Source organism: Cyprinus carpio, chromosome A7 (assembly GCF_018340385.1).
Source record: "Cyprinus carpio isolate SPL01 chromosome A7, ASM1834038v1, whole genome shotgun sequence".
In the NCBI taxonomy this organism is placed as follows: Eukaryota; Metazoa; Chordata; class Actinopteri; order Cypriniformes; family Cyprinidae; genus Cyprinus; species Cyprinus carpio.
Genome location: NC_056578.1, coordinates 40,388,036 through 40,402,715, shown reverse-complemented (window position 1 = coordinate 40,402,715; position 14,680 = coordinate 40,388,036). Strand labels below are relative to the sequence as shown.

At 39.5% G+C, this 14,680-nt stretch overlaps 1 protein-coding gene and 1 pseudogene across 1 annotated transcript; one reads left to right on the top strand and one right to left on the bottom strand.

Moving 5' to 3' along the window:
- Window positions 1–1,187: 1,187 nt before the first annotated feature.
- LOC109074293 lies at window positions 1,188–6,120 on the bottom strand (annotated as a pseudogene).
- LOC122145696 (extracellular superoxide dismutase [Cu-Zn]-like) lies at window positions 6,099–8,338 on the top strand. Its single transcript, XM_042761154.1, has 2 exons — window positions 6,099–6,219; window positions 7,541–8,338. The coding sequence occupies exon 2, from the start codon at window positions 7,556–7,558 to the stop codon at window positions 8,210–8,212; it is 657 nt and encodes a 218-aa protein (XP_042617088.1). The 5' UTR covers window positions 6,099–6,219; window positions 7,541–7,555; the 3' UTR covers window positions 8,213–8,338.
- The last annotated feature ends 6,342 nt before the right edge of the window (window positions 8,339–14,680 follow it).

Below are 14,680 nucleotides of genomic sequence, written 5' to 3'. Positions count from 1 at the left end.
CAATGTTTTCTGGAAGTATTCCTGAGCACATGTTTTGATTTCCATTACAGTAGCATTCCTGTATGTGATGCAGTGCCGTCTAAGGGCCCGAAGATCACGGGCATCCAGTATGGTTTTCCGGCCTTGACCCTTAACACACATTGTTCCAGATTCTCTGGATCTTTGGATGATATTATGCACCGTAGATGATAACTTCAAACTCTTTGCAATTTTTCTCTGAGAAACTCCTTTCTGATATTGCTCCATTTTTCGCCGCAGCATTGGGGGAATTGGTGATCCATTGCCCATCTTGACTTCTGAGAGACTCTGCCACTCTGAGAGGCTCTTTTTATACTCAATCATGTTGCCAATTGACCTAATAAGTTGCAGATTGATCCTCCAGCTGTTCCTTATGTGTACATTTAACTTTTCCAGCCTCTTATTGGTACCTGTCCCAACTTTTTTGGAATGTGTAGCTCTCATGAAATCCAAAATGAGCCAATATTTGGCATGACATTTCAAAATGTCTCACTTTTAACATTTGATGTTATCTATATTCTATTGTGAATAAAATATAAGTTTGAGATTTGTAAATTATTCCATTCCTTTTTTACTCACAATTTGTACAGTGTCCCAACTTTTTAGGAATCGGGTTTGTATTAATATGTTCGTTTCCACCACAAGAATTATATTTATACATTTAAGCATGTTTCCTAACCTTGGTACCTTCAGCCAGCCACAGCGCTACAATTATAGGTCCGGGCCCACCCATTTTGGCCCAGGCCTATGAGTAGTGAGTGATTATTTTTCTTTGTCTGCTTCAGCACTGAGCTGAGCACAGCGATACAAGTTGCTGTCTTCTGTGCCGCAGAAAAGTGCTGGAACAGATGAAGGGAAACCTGGGGGGGGGGGGGGGGGGGGGGGGGGGGCTATCAGGTATCAGCCCATCCAGTTTTCTGGAGACCCACCTACAATAAAAATCCTGGTGCCGCTAGTGCCTTCAGCATTGCACATTTTGTTTGTCTCCCCAATTAAACAACCTGAAGAGTTGAATCAGGTATCAGAAGAAACTCCAAGACTTGAAATTAATCTGTCAGATTAGAAAGAGGTCTAAGATGTGTACTTTTATTATGGATATTAAAAATATTTACGTATTTACTAGAGAAGTTGACTGGCAAACAAATGTTTCTGAAAAGACTACAACTGTGGCATGTATAGACTTTGAGCTTTATTTTTCAGAGTGAAGGTTAATCATTGTCCCATTTCAAATCACAGTTCTTAAATTTAAGTATCAATCACAAACAGAATGCATTATTTCTTCTGCTCCACAACCGCCACTCATCTTTTTCACTCGTGTCCCTCCTCCACCTCTTCTCCAGGGAACGGTTCAGTCTCCTGCCACAGTCTTGGAGAAGTAATGCCGATCACACAGCAAGCGATTCTCTCCAGTATTCCCACTGAGTTTGCTCTCCTCATCCGACCCCAGTCCCAGATCATCCTCCTTCTCATGAACCACCACCGCACGTCCCAGAACGGAATGACCCCCGAACAGCTTGGCCTCCGGGAGCCTCATGAACTTCCTTATAACTCCTTGCTCAGAAACAAAGTTGCCCAGGTCTCCGGGATGACCGGGATGGTCGACCGCCTGCGGATTGTAGTGAGCACCAGCAGTGACGCACCCTTGACTGAGGTCTCCGTACTGATGAATGTGGATGGCGCGCGCTTGCTGATCATCGGCAGGCAAACCATGGAGGTTGATTTTTACTTCTAGAGTTCCATCGGGAAAGATCTGCTTGAAAAGCACCTGCCCAACGATCTCTGGCTGGCTGGGTGGTAAATTAGTGATGGGAGTTACTTCACAAGTGCCGTAGATTGTGTTGTTGAACTCCACGACTTCTGGCTTTGGAGCTTCGACGATCTCAAGAACAGGACTGTCAGAGAACGCTCCACTTTGAATATGCAACGCCAGCAATATCAGAGGGAGCTGTAGGATGACTTTCTCCATGTTGCCGTTTAAAGCCTAGAATGAAGAGTGGAATCAGTGAAATCATGCAGTTTTAGGAATGTAGTATTTTTGATAGAGGTGCAAGTCAAGCTTTCTTCCAGGGAGCTTTGTGAGGGGAAGCTACATTAGCTTGAAATAGCACAGCCAGATTAGATAAAATCAATTATATTAAGCCTTAAAGTCCCCATGAAATTAAAATTAGTATCAATATATTAGTCTTAAGGTTATCTATAAGGCACTGTGCTCCAAAACAGTGACAATTGTCCCGTCCTCTCTTCCTGTTTCAGTTGAAATTACGTCACCACATAGAATAACGCTGCGTGTTTCAAGCATAAACCATATAAAAACATGGACGTAGTGTCCGTGACGTCACCCGTAGTTTTCTGAAGAGTGTTTTTGAAGCTCAAAGTGGGCAGAGCGGGCCATCGCCATCTTGACAGTGCGTCACCACGCGTCACTCCCAGATCATCGAAAATGGGCAAACCGCTGCAGTCCACCTGTCACTCAAGTGTCCACGTCCTTAATTATGCAGAACTTAATATAATAGGCTTAATATAATTTAAATAGGGGAGTTATTTTAAAATAATAATAATAATAATAATAATAATAATAATAATAAATCCCCTCCCAGTTGTCATGAAGGGCAAAATTAGCTATATAGACAATTTTTTGTACTAGGCTGTAAACATGTTCTTTCTTCTGTAAAGTTGGGCATGTTAACATAGGGAGTCTATGGGATTGAGCCTCTAGCGGCCAGTTGACGAATGAGTTTGTCACTTCCTTGTTGGCTTCACGAGAGAGCAGGAGGTTGCCGCTTGGTTTCAAGGTACTTCAGGGGACCTTAAATTTCTGCATAATTAAGGGCGTGGCCACTTGAGTGACAGGTGGATTGCTGCTGCTGTCACCACCATTGAGATAGGTAGGCGTGGTTTCAGCAACCCGCTCCCGCCTCTTTATCCAGGTGTGACATGCTGCCAAGATGGCAACAGCCGGTGTTCTGTCGATTTGTCCTACCGGTCAGATTTTGTTACCTAACATTAAAACAGTGGGTAGTACTATTAGACAACGAAAAATGCTACCTGTAAAGTTATGGTTTGTTAACGTCTACACCTACCACAACCCTAAACCTACCCTTACAGTAATGCAGATACATTTGTTGTTCAGCATGAGAAAAAGGACACAATATTGATGTCCGCGTGCGCAGTAAACCTGGTAGGAAAATCTGACTGGTGGAATAAAAAGTATTTAAAACTTGGTTTGACTATCCATAAATATAATTTTGGATAGTCACAATTGTAATTCGACTAGTCACAATGACAACTAGAGATATCTGCAATAATTGCACTAGTAAGAAATCGGATTAGAGATCTCTAAATACTTTATGACTAGTCAAAACTCCATTTAAGATATCTGTAATTACTTTATAGATATCTTCAATAGACACGTCATACATCCCCAAATGTAATAAGAGATCTCTAATTTAATTTCGACTAGTCACAATTATAGTTTAAGATATTTGAAATGCAATTGCTCCTAGTCGAAATGCTGTTGTGTGACGTCAGAATAAATTTACGCGGCTCCTCCCCACCTACTCTGCTAACTGCTAACAACATAATAAAAGTCTGCTTTTGTTGTCACAGAGAGAAAAGCTACTTGATGAAGTGCTAATAAATAAATCTGGATGCAGCCTTGTGTGGTAAAAGTTCTCCACCGTGCATGCGTGTATAGCACGGTGTTTTAATCAAATCATGTTGCAAAATAGACCAAATGCAGTGTAATGTTCAATAAAGGCAGAAGAAAAAAAACCCACAAACTGCTCGTCGGAATTTATTTATTATTTAGACAATGAAAAACAAGGTAGACAATTAAAAAAAAATAAAAATAAAGGTAGGCCTAATTTGCAGATTTTATCTTACCATTCATACTGACTTTTTCTCAGAATTGCAATATATAGACAATGCGAGAAAAAGTTGCCATTTCTTTATTAATTTCTTTATTTAGTGGCGGAAACGAGCTTCCATAAATAGCCCACAAGGTGGGAGTATTGTATTATAGAAAGAGATCCATGATGATGATATTCTGCTGTGTTCAGTGATGAGCGCCAATGTATTCTTTTAGGCAGCAGCTATTTGCACTAGGTGCAAATAGCTATAGATTATATTTAAACTTAAAATAGCAAGATTTTCTGCTATTTATACTACTTATTTCAAAAAGTGGCAATTATCTGCACCTCATTATTGTATTACATTATAAAAACAGTACACAATAACGTAGTGAGTGTTAATGATCATTTTAACTCAAATTTTTAAATGGATGCCACCTTACTGGGACAATAAAGCCCTCCCTACACAATATCTATTTTCAACTTCTTAATTATTTCCTTAATTTTTATTGAAAATAAATGCCTTTCCGATACGATATGAGATTTGAAAAAGGAGAAAAAAAAAAATTTGCAAGAGGCTGACGCAAACTCAGGGAAGCACACTTTAACCACTTATCCACTACAACTGATGCTGATTCAGCGTCGTTTAGTGTTAACTATCCTAATCATGTTGGTGGCGGATAGTGCAAGTAGTCTCTGACAACAAGGCAGGCTTGCACTTAAATAGACACTGATTCTTACCATTATATCAAATGTTGCAACGGCTGACATAAGGCTTAAGCATGTGTTCGTTTGTAAATAAAGCCTAACAATTTAATCCGCAGCACACACACACACACACGTCTCAACATTACGATATAAACCAGGACAAAACCCCATTTAAGTCCTGCCTGTATAGCCTACCACTTTTACACATGCTCCAGCTATTTTTTTTTTCTCCATACTTTTGAATTACTTCTGTATAAAATGGTTTAAAAAAAAAAAAAAAAAAAAATCACCCAAAGACGCAGGACCTTTATTATACAACTCTTAGATAAAACTGCGAATGACAACAGATTCCAAGCTAGGATTGGTTAAATAATGATTAAGGTGGAGCTCAACAAAGGTGTATTTGCATGCACATTGTAGATATCTATAAACATTTTGTCTGGTCAAATGGTTAATTCCAGATATCTACATTGCAATTACGCCTAGTCACAAAGCTAAATGCAGATATCTCTAAATCTAGTTCTTCCTAGTCAAATCTGATTGGGATTTGCATAACTAAGTGGCAGATATCTTTAAATGGGTTTTGACTAGTCATAATTCCAATTCAAGATATCTACAACTAATTTGACTAGTCATAAATGAATTGCAGTTATAAATGTATTTTGGATATCTTTAAAAATGTGGAATTAAAGATATCTTAAATTGTATTTTGACTAGTCAAATCATATTTAAAGATATCTTGAATTGGCATTACAACTAGTCAAAACGCAATTGAAGATATCCGAAAATATTTTTCCAATGGAAGTCACTGGAAGATTATGACTAGTAGTAATCACATTGCAGATATCTTAATTCCAATTACGACGAGTCATAATTGCAATATAGATATCTGGAATTACAATTGTGACTATCCGAAATTATATTTGTGGATAGTCAAAACAAAAGTTTTAAATGTTAAAATGGCTTGCCATAGGCACCGCCAACCGCCAAATGAAACACTGCACTTGCGGACTTACAATGTCTTTTAAGTGCACGAGACCGTAGGGCAGGGGTCGGCAGGTAAGTCTGGCATCAGCAACAGCTCACTACCAGTTACAAAAGACACTGCAACAGTTTATCACAAGCAATTCTACTTGCATTTTCTTAAATTATTCTTGGACTATGTTCTAGCCCACCATCTAGTGTCGAAAATCTTTTTTTGGCTCGATTCCAAACTTATGGTTTTCCCACACACGTTGCTCATTCTCAGTGTTCAATCGACTCCTTTATCTCCCGTAAATAATATCGAACACGTTACTTTACACACATACATACATAACAGTAACGTTACTTGCATACAGATATTACACTTACATTATACCTGAATTACATTGAAACGCAATGTAAAAGATTTTAAATGTCTCTCTCACCTGTGTTTGTGTGATATTGTTCTGGGTCGGTGAAGACAGTGTTTGGACTCGTTCACAGCACTACAGCTACACGTTTACTTGATCTACCTGCAGAAAGACATTTGAGTAAAGCATCCTTTTATATCGGTCATATGACCTCACACGGTCCTCTTCCGGGTGACTCGCGGAGATAAAAGAAGAAGCGCTCTGATTCGCCGCCGCCTCCTCCGACCCAGAACAATATCACACAAACACAGGTAAAACACACATTTAAAAGCGCTTACAGTGCTTTTCAGTGTAATTCAGGTATAATATAAGTGTAAGGACCGTATGCAATGTATGTGGGTCTGGGAGATATAGCTGAATTTCTCACGATATGTTTAATATATCATTAGGTATCACTAATTATTGACTTATATATAAAATCTTTCTTAAAGCTGCATATAAATAAAAATCTGCAGTCCGTAACTTTTTGTTTAACAATTATCCGAAATCAATTTTTGGGCACGTACATAACCAGCCAGTGTTCAAAACTATCTCCTTACTTTGGCCCGATTCACAACTGTAAACTTGTAGTAATGTTTTCTAATTTGAGTGGTACACAGATTTTCGCGGGAAATATGAGCACGCCGCCGTTCGTCTTTGCGTCATTAAGTCACGTCTGTAAACACAAAGGAGTCCCTTATTGGTAGGCAATATCTCAATTCTATATCTCATGTGAGGATGCAGCAGCTGGAATAATTAAACTTCTCATTTTGATGGCGGATTGTAATCCAGAAAGTATTATGTTAATGAAACGCATGTAAATGTCTGAAATTAGATTACATTCCAGTTTTAAAGATACGTGGGATTACACAAGACTTGAAGTAGAAATATATTTCAAAAAGAACCAGTTCTAAGGAGTATTAGTTGGTTTAAAAGAAAAATTCCTTTATATGAAATTAGAATGGTATGACAATTAGAGACTGTACAGAAACTGAAATCTACTAAACGCTAATTCACACTAGTTTATACACGTAGTCCCGCAATGTTGATGTTAACATTAACAATTTGAGAACAAAGTAGAACAATAATAATTTGCAAGGTTTGATGTGATGAGTAAGCGATCGATGTGCACAACAAAATATTAAAACTTAATCAAATTTAAAATCTACTTTGAAGTAACTAAACTTAACATTATTGGCTCACTTTTTAAAAGTGTACTTGAGTGTCTTAACTTAAGTGGACTGATTTCATTAATTTTATATTATCTGCAAGTACAGGTTTTGAAAGATTTGAAGCACACTACAAGTGCACATTCATTATAAAGCGCGTTTGTTTTTCACAAGTGTACACCGCAATCCAAAATTAACGGTTGTGCTGTTATGCCCTTAATGCAATCTAATCTGGCTGTGCTATTTCAAGCTACTGCAGCTTCCCCTCACAATGCTCCCTGGAAGAAAGCTTTGAAATTTGCCTAAAGAGAACAAAACTGAGAACTATGATGCACTCGCTAGAAGTTTTCTTGACTTGCACCTCTATCAAAAATACTACATTCCTAAAACTGCATGATTTCACTGATTCCACTCTTCATTCTAGGCTTTAAACGGCAACATGGAGAAAATCATCCTACAGCTTCCTCTATTGCTGGCTTTGCATATTCAAAGTGGAGTGTTCTCTGACAATCCTGTTCTTGAGATCGTCGAAGCTCCAAAGCCAGAAGTCGTGGAGTTCAACAACACAATCTACGGCACTTGTGAAGTAACTCCCGTCCCTAATTTACCACCCAGCCAGCCAGAGATCCTTGGGCAGGTGCTTTTCAAGCAGATCTTTCCCGATGGAACTCTAGAAGTAAAAATCAACCTCCATGGTTTGCCTGCCGATGATCAGCAAGCGCGCGCCATCCACATCCATCAGTACGGAGACCTCAGTCAAGGGTGCGTCACTGCTGGTGCTCACTACAATCCGCAGGCGGTCGACCATCCCGGTCATCCCGGAGACCTGGGCAACTTTGTTTCCGAGCAAGGAGTTATAGGGAAATTCCTGAGGCTCCCGGAGGCCAAGCTGTTCGGGGGTCATTCCGTTCTGGGACGTGCGGTGGTGGTTTATGAGAAGGAGGATGATCTGGGACTGGGGTCGGATGAGGAGAGCAAACTCAGTGGGAATACTGGGGAGAGAATCGCTTGCTGTGTGATCGGCATTACTTCTCCAAGACTGTGGCAGGAGACTGAACCGTTCCCTGGAGAAGAGGTGGAGGAGGGAAACGAGTGAAAAAAATGAGTGGCGGATGTGGAGCAGAAGAAATAATGCAGTCTGTTTGTGATTGATACTTGATACTGTTTACATTTTAAAAGAACTGTGATTGAAATGGGACAGTGATTAACCTTCTCTCTGAAAAATAAATCTCGAAGTCAATACGTGCCACATCTGTAGTCTCTTCAGAAACATTTGTTGGTTTGCCATGTCAAAATCCTCTAGTAAATATTTTTAATATCCATAATAACAGTACATATCCTGGATGTCCTTTTTAATCTGACACGTCATTTGAATCAGGTGTGTTTAATTGGGGAGACAAACAAAATGCAAAGCTGAAGGTACCAAGGTTCGGAAACATGCTTAAATAGCCTATAATTCTTGTGGTGGAAACAACAAACCCTAATACAAAACTAACACCTTTCATAACCACAGTTTTCAGCATTTTTATTGTATGTTCTTTTTCTTCTTTCTACAGAGAACAAAAAACACTTTAAATTAGGGATGCCAATGATTAATCGATGGTCGATTAATTGTCGATAAGAGATGCTGACGATTAATGCTGTCGATTAACTTATTTTGGGCTGCGTGCGGCTCATGCGCAAAACACGTGCGAGCGGCTGTGAGTGACGGTAGGGTGAAGTCAGGTAAAGTGGGACACTTTTTGGTAAATTGCATTTTAAACAACCTAAATCAGTTAGAATGTATTAATATTATATGTGTTTTGTTTAAATAGATTGTAATGAAGGCCACTATGGTGAAATTTTCCCAAATTATGTATTTATTAACAAACTGTTCATCTTTAAACACCATCTGACACCCTCTTCAGCAAACTGGAAGCCATCAGGTTGAGTGGGACACTTTGTTAGGGAAAGTGGGACACTATTTTATGGTTAAAATGAGCATGAGAAATACAACCCCATTTCCAATGAAGTTGGGACGTTGTGTAAAACGTAAATAAAACCAGAATATATGCATTGAAAATGTGTGGCGCATTATGAAGCGCAAAATACAACAACGGAGACCTTCAATTAATTAATACTTGGAAGGATTTTTTAAAAATGCATTTCTGGAACTAATGCAAAAATTGTAAAATTGTAAACTTCACTCTACATTCAATGAATGGAACTTTCATTAAGCCTACATCCTTTTACCACCTTTTAACAACTTCAGTGAACACATCCAAGACAGATGAAGTCATCGTCATCCATAAGTCTATTGAGCTCTCCGCAGGACTCATGATACCACCGTTGGCAGTGGCAGCAAGCCACCCATTCCTCATTGGGCTTTGGGTCGCTTGCATCCCCACAGACCCCCTTGCAACCAGTACAGGGGTCACTTCCCTGAACTGTTTGCAGGGGAGGAACGGCAGCTTTTTGGGGGCGGACACCAGCAGGCTTATGCACTTTGGTTGTTTTTGGTTTCTTTTTGTCTGCTTTGGCCTGCTTTAATTTTGGTTTGTGTCCTTCAGTCACCTCCTGCTCATATTCTTCAATAGCCCCTTCCATTCTCTCTTCACTCCACTGGTTTAGTTTTCTTCCTTTCCTACTTTGCTGTCTTTTCCTTTTCTGTATTGCCCTGTCACTTCTCTCGCTGTCCCTCTCCTCTCTGTATGGGTGCCATCTTGTGTATATTGAAAAATACAAATTTTATAAAAATTTTATATTCAGACACATTATTATTACTTATAACTTTAAAATGTTATCTTCTTGTTCATGAAATGGCTGCACTGTGTTTGCAAGCATTAGCCCTAAAACTGTCCCACTCAACCTAACACTGTCAGGTTGAGTGGGACAGTGCTGTGAATCTAATTTTCACAAATATTTTATACAGTTAGATGCTCATTGTTATTAATTTCTAATACACAGACAGTATAAATGTATGTAAAAGCAAAAGTTTTATTGTTACATCATAAGTGACAGAATTATCAACCTTATTATTCTAAAATAGATTTACACATGCCGGGTGGCTTACCGTGAGGTCCCAGGAGTCAAGCAATTTATAAAATAACAACTGGACCACATCTGTGATGTCACATCAATCTCAACCTTTATTTCATATCCAATAGACATTCAGCTACAACACAGTAACAATTGTTGTAAGTGGCTTACAAAATTAACCCTTTACAGTACCCAAAAGCTTAAGTGTCCCACTCAACCTGATGTCCCACTCTACCTGAATTCACCCTATATAACTGCATCATCATTCATAATGTACGAATTAAGCTTTTAATGTGATTTAAACTTTAAAAGTACATTAAAATAGAAACAACACAACATTCTTCAACATGGAAAGCAATAGAAATATAGTAACTATGTCATTTCCCCAGATAGTTGTTTCATGCGCTTAGCAGGGCCGCCGAACACAGAACAGAAAGGCTATCAACTTGTTAATTCATTCCTAAGATTTATTAATTTGTGGCAACTGTGTTTCATTAATTTTGTTCCTTAAAATAGCCTTACCCATAATTTAACTTTAAATGAGGGAATAAATTAATAAATCGAACGAATTCTTAATTCACGGACATGAAATCTTTCATTTCTCTTCCCGCGTGTTTACCACAGTATGAGATGCGAAAACAGTGATTAAAAGTGAAATACGATCAAATAAACCCGCGAAATTAGAGGGTTAGACGGTGAGGATTTAGGAAAAGAAACAATTCAAAAACATCATTTAAACCGCTGAAACTCTACACAAAAACTAGAGACATAATCCGCGTAAGGCTCTATGGGCTGGAACGCATCTAAAAGCATGGTCGCAATGTAACGTTTTCCTGCTTATTCATCTGATAAACAAAGCTTTTATACCACACTTGTCTTAATCAGAGTTTATAACCTTAAAACAAATAAATTACAAATGGTTGACAGCAAATAAAAGCTGTGACCGACACTGACCATACGTTTTCTCGGAGCATTCAATGATGTCACTGAACGGTGACGCCACATAAGAGCATCATTCACAAGTTTCTGCTTGGACTTAACTAGAGCAAAGGTTCTCAAGCCCTGGGACAAAATGGGATGCTTTGAGGAAAATGTATAGCCTATGTAAGTAATAGGCCTAAAATAACAATTTGTTTTCAAAAAAAAAAATTTAACCAAAAAAAAATATATATATAATATATATATATATATATATATATATGCGAAATATATCAGACTTAAATAATTAAGATAAAGGATTTAAAACAGAAGTGTCGCGGCACTCCATAAACAAGTTCACGGAAAGGAAAGGATGACGACGCGCATTCTGTTTGTTTGCTTTAGCCTATTTTACAAGAGCACAAATCTTCTGTTTTTATTGTGAGTGTGCACAAATAAAAGTAAACAGTTTTGCGTATTATATATTACTCCAAAAAGTTTTTTGTTTTTTATGTCTTAGCTGTTTGGTCGCGCGCACACCCCACATACTCTAGCAATTCAAACTTACATCGCAGTCTGTCCATTATCAACATAAAACAGTCAACCAGTATGGAGTCAAAATAATGCCGTATATATAACCTACGCAAAAAAATAAAGTTTTGCAAACGAAAATTAAAGTATTGAGGAAAATAATTTTTGCTTTTTGCAAACAAAAATAAAGAATTGCAAAACATAAATGATACCGCGCGAAAGCAATGATTTTTGCAATACATATTTTCTATGGTCAGACTATACCTATTATTTTATTTGCAACACTGATTTTATTTTGCGTGTCAGTCTAGTTTGAGCTTGCGCTGCTGCTTTTTCCTTTGCGCTTCATTTTTCTGCGCGTCTCGCTTTTTGGCGCTGTTTTGACGTGGGGGTGGAGTCAAGGGGCAGGGGCTTGTACAACATGCCTCCCTAGAGTGACGTCATCGGCCCGAGACTCAGCTCACTGATCCAGGTACTGTCATGATGAGCAGAGGCTTGCGAGTGGATCGCTTTTTTTATTCACTAGCATTAAAACATTCATTGTTTCGTTTTATTAACTTTATTAAAAAATTTATATTTGTATTAGCAGCGTTTGCTCAAGTTAAAGAAGTTGTTACCATTAACATCTGCTGTTTATTTCTCTCGATGTGCACACTTTTATAGCATTAAAATGTGTATTGTTCCATTTGGTTAACTGCATGTGTATTAACAGTGTTTGTTTAAAATCTCTTAACCTGTGGGAGGACACCAGCGCAGAGAAGCGTTCTTTGTTCACATTAGTTCAGAGTTACTGCTGTGTGTGTATACAGTGTATACTGTATATATATAAACATAAACCTTGCTATATGTACTGCATTAGGTTAACCAAGACTTGTCACAGCACTTGCGTATTATTGCCCTTTTGTTGATTTTGATTGCTTCTATTGTCTTCATCTTGGATTCAATCTTTTGGTCAGCTTTCCACCACAAGAATTATATTTATATATTTTAGTACGTTTCCTAACCTTGGTCTTCAAATGCCTTCAGCTTTGCACATTTTGTTTGTCTCCCCAATCAAACACACCTGATTCAACTCTTCAGCTTATCAGAAGAAACTCAAAGACTCGAAACAAATCTGTCAGATTAGAAAGATGTCCAGGATGTGTACTGTTATTATCGATATTAAAAATATTTACCTATTTACCTATAGAGAAGTTGACATGGCAAACACAATAATGTTTCTGAAAAGACTACAGATGTGGCATTTATGGTTTAACCACCATCATTCCAGTCCCGAAGAAGCCATCTCGATCCTGCTTCAATGACTACCATCCAGTTGCACTTACTCCCATCCTCATGAAGTGCTTTGAAAGGCTAGTCATGCACCACATCAAGTCTGCCCTTCCCCCTCCCCCCTCCCTGGACCCATTCCAGTTTGCATATCGGTCCAACCGGTCAACCGATGATGCCATCGCCACTGCCCTCCACTCAGCACTCAAACATATAGACAAAAAGGACTCATACGTCAGAATGCTGTTCATAGACTTCACTTCAGTATTCAACACAATCATCCCTCAACAGCTCATTCACAAACTGGTCGAGCTGAGGCTCAACACTTCGCTGTGCAACTGGCTGTTGGACTTTCTGACTGGAAGACCTCAGGCAGTACGGGTGGGCAGCAACACATCCAGCACTGGGTCCCCCCAAGGATGTGTGCTGAGCCCCCTCCTCTTCACTCTGCTGACCCACGACTGCACACCGTCACACAATTCCAACCTCTTCATTAAGTTTGCGGATGACACGACTGTGGTGGGTCTCATTAGCAACAAGGATGAGACAAACCACAGGAGCGTGGTGAGCCGCCTGGTCGGGTGGTGCAGTGACAACAATCTCTCTCTGAACGTGGAGAAGACGAAGGAGATTGTTGTTGACTTCAGGAGAGCACACACTCAGCATGTTCCTCTGACCATCAACGGTGCGACTGTGGAGAGAGTGAGTAGCACCAACTTCCTGGGTGTGCACATCACAGAGGACCGCAGCACTGGCCAAGAAATCACAACAGCGTCTCTACTTTCTCCGCAAACTGAGGAGAGCCAGAGCCCCAGCCCCCATCATGTACACCTTCTACAGAGGCACCATCGAGAGCATTCTGACCAGCTGCATCACTGTGTGGTATGGTGCCTGCAACGCGTCCTGCCGGAAGACTCTGCAATGCATAGTGAGAGCAGCTGAGAAGATCATTGGTGTCTCTCTCCCCTCCCTCCAGGAAATTTACGGAACCCGTCTCACTCGCAAAGCCCTCTGCATCGCAGTTGATGCCACACACCTGTGACACAGCTTCTTCAGTCTGCTGCCATCATGGAAGAGACTGCGGAGTCCTCCAGGCCAGGCCAGCAGACTAAAGGACAGCTTCAACTCCATCAGGGCTGTCAGGAAGCGAACTCACTCCCGAACTTGCCCCCCCCGTCCCTCTTCTGCCCCAGGCACCACTCCCGCCCCAAGGGTCCCAAGATCCCACATCCCCAGGTCCTTTCACCCTCCCCCCACTAACATACGATAACATGCACCAGTCACTTTGTGCAGCATTGGTCTGCTCACTACCTCATTCAACATGGAACTGATGTCATTCTACCACCTCATCAGTCAGTTTAAATAAAATAACTGCTCTTGAGCACTTTTGTCACTTTAATCAGACTGAATAAGCTTTTATTTTTTGCACTAAAAATCTTTTTATCTGCACTGTTTGTTCACTGGTTTGCACTATCTGCCATGTGCCTTGCGCTGCTTTATTTAACTTTATTTTTATTTTTTATGTCTTTTTTTTTTACATTCCCTTATTGTATAGTTGTATCTTATATTTTGTATTTGATCTAGATTTTTAGGCTCTACTGTTAGTGTTATCTGTATGCACCGGGGGTCTGAAAGTAATGCAATTTCGATTCTCTGTATGTATGTACTGTACATGTGGAAGAATTGACAATAAAGCAGACTTCACTAAATAGCTGGATCCCAGGAAGACATTCGGAAACATTAAAAGAGACCTTTAATAATTGTGTTGGACACACTTTATGTTGTGCGTTTAACAACTACATTTAAATTAATTTGATACATTGCACTT

Excerpts from the sequence above, each read along its gene's own strand:
- LOC122145696 (XM_042761154.1), top strand. The coding sequence starts at position 7,556 with ATGGAGAAAATCATCCTACAGCTTCCTCTATTGCTGGCTTTGCATATT.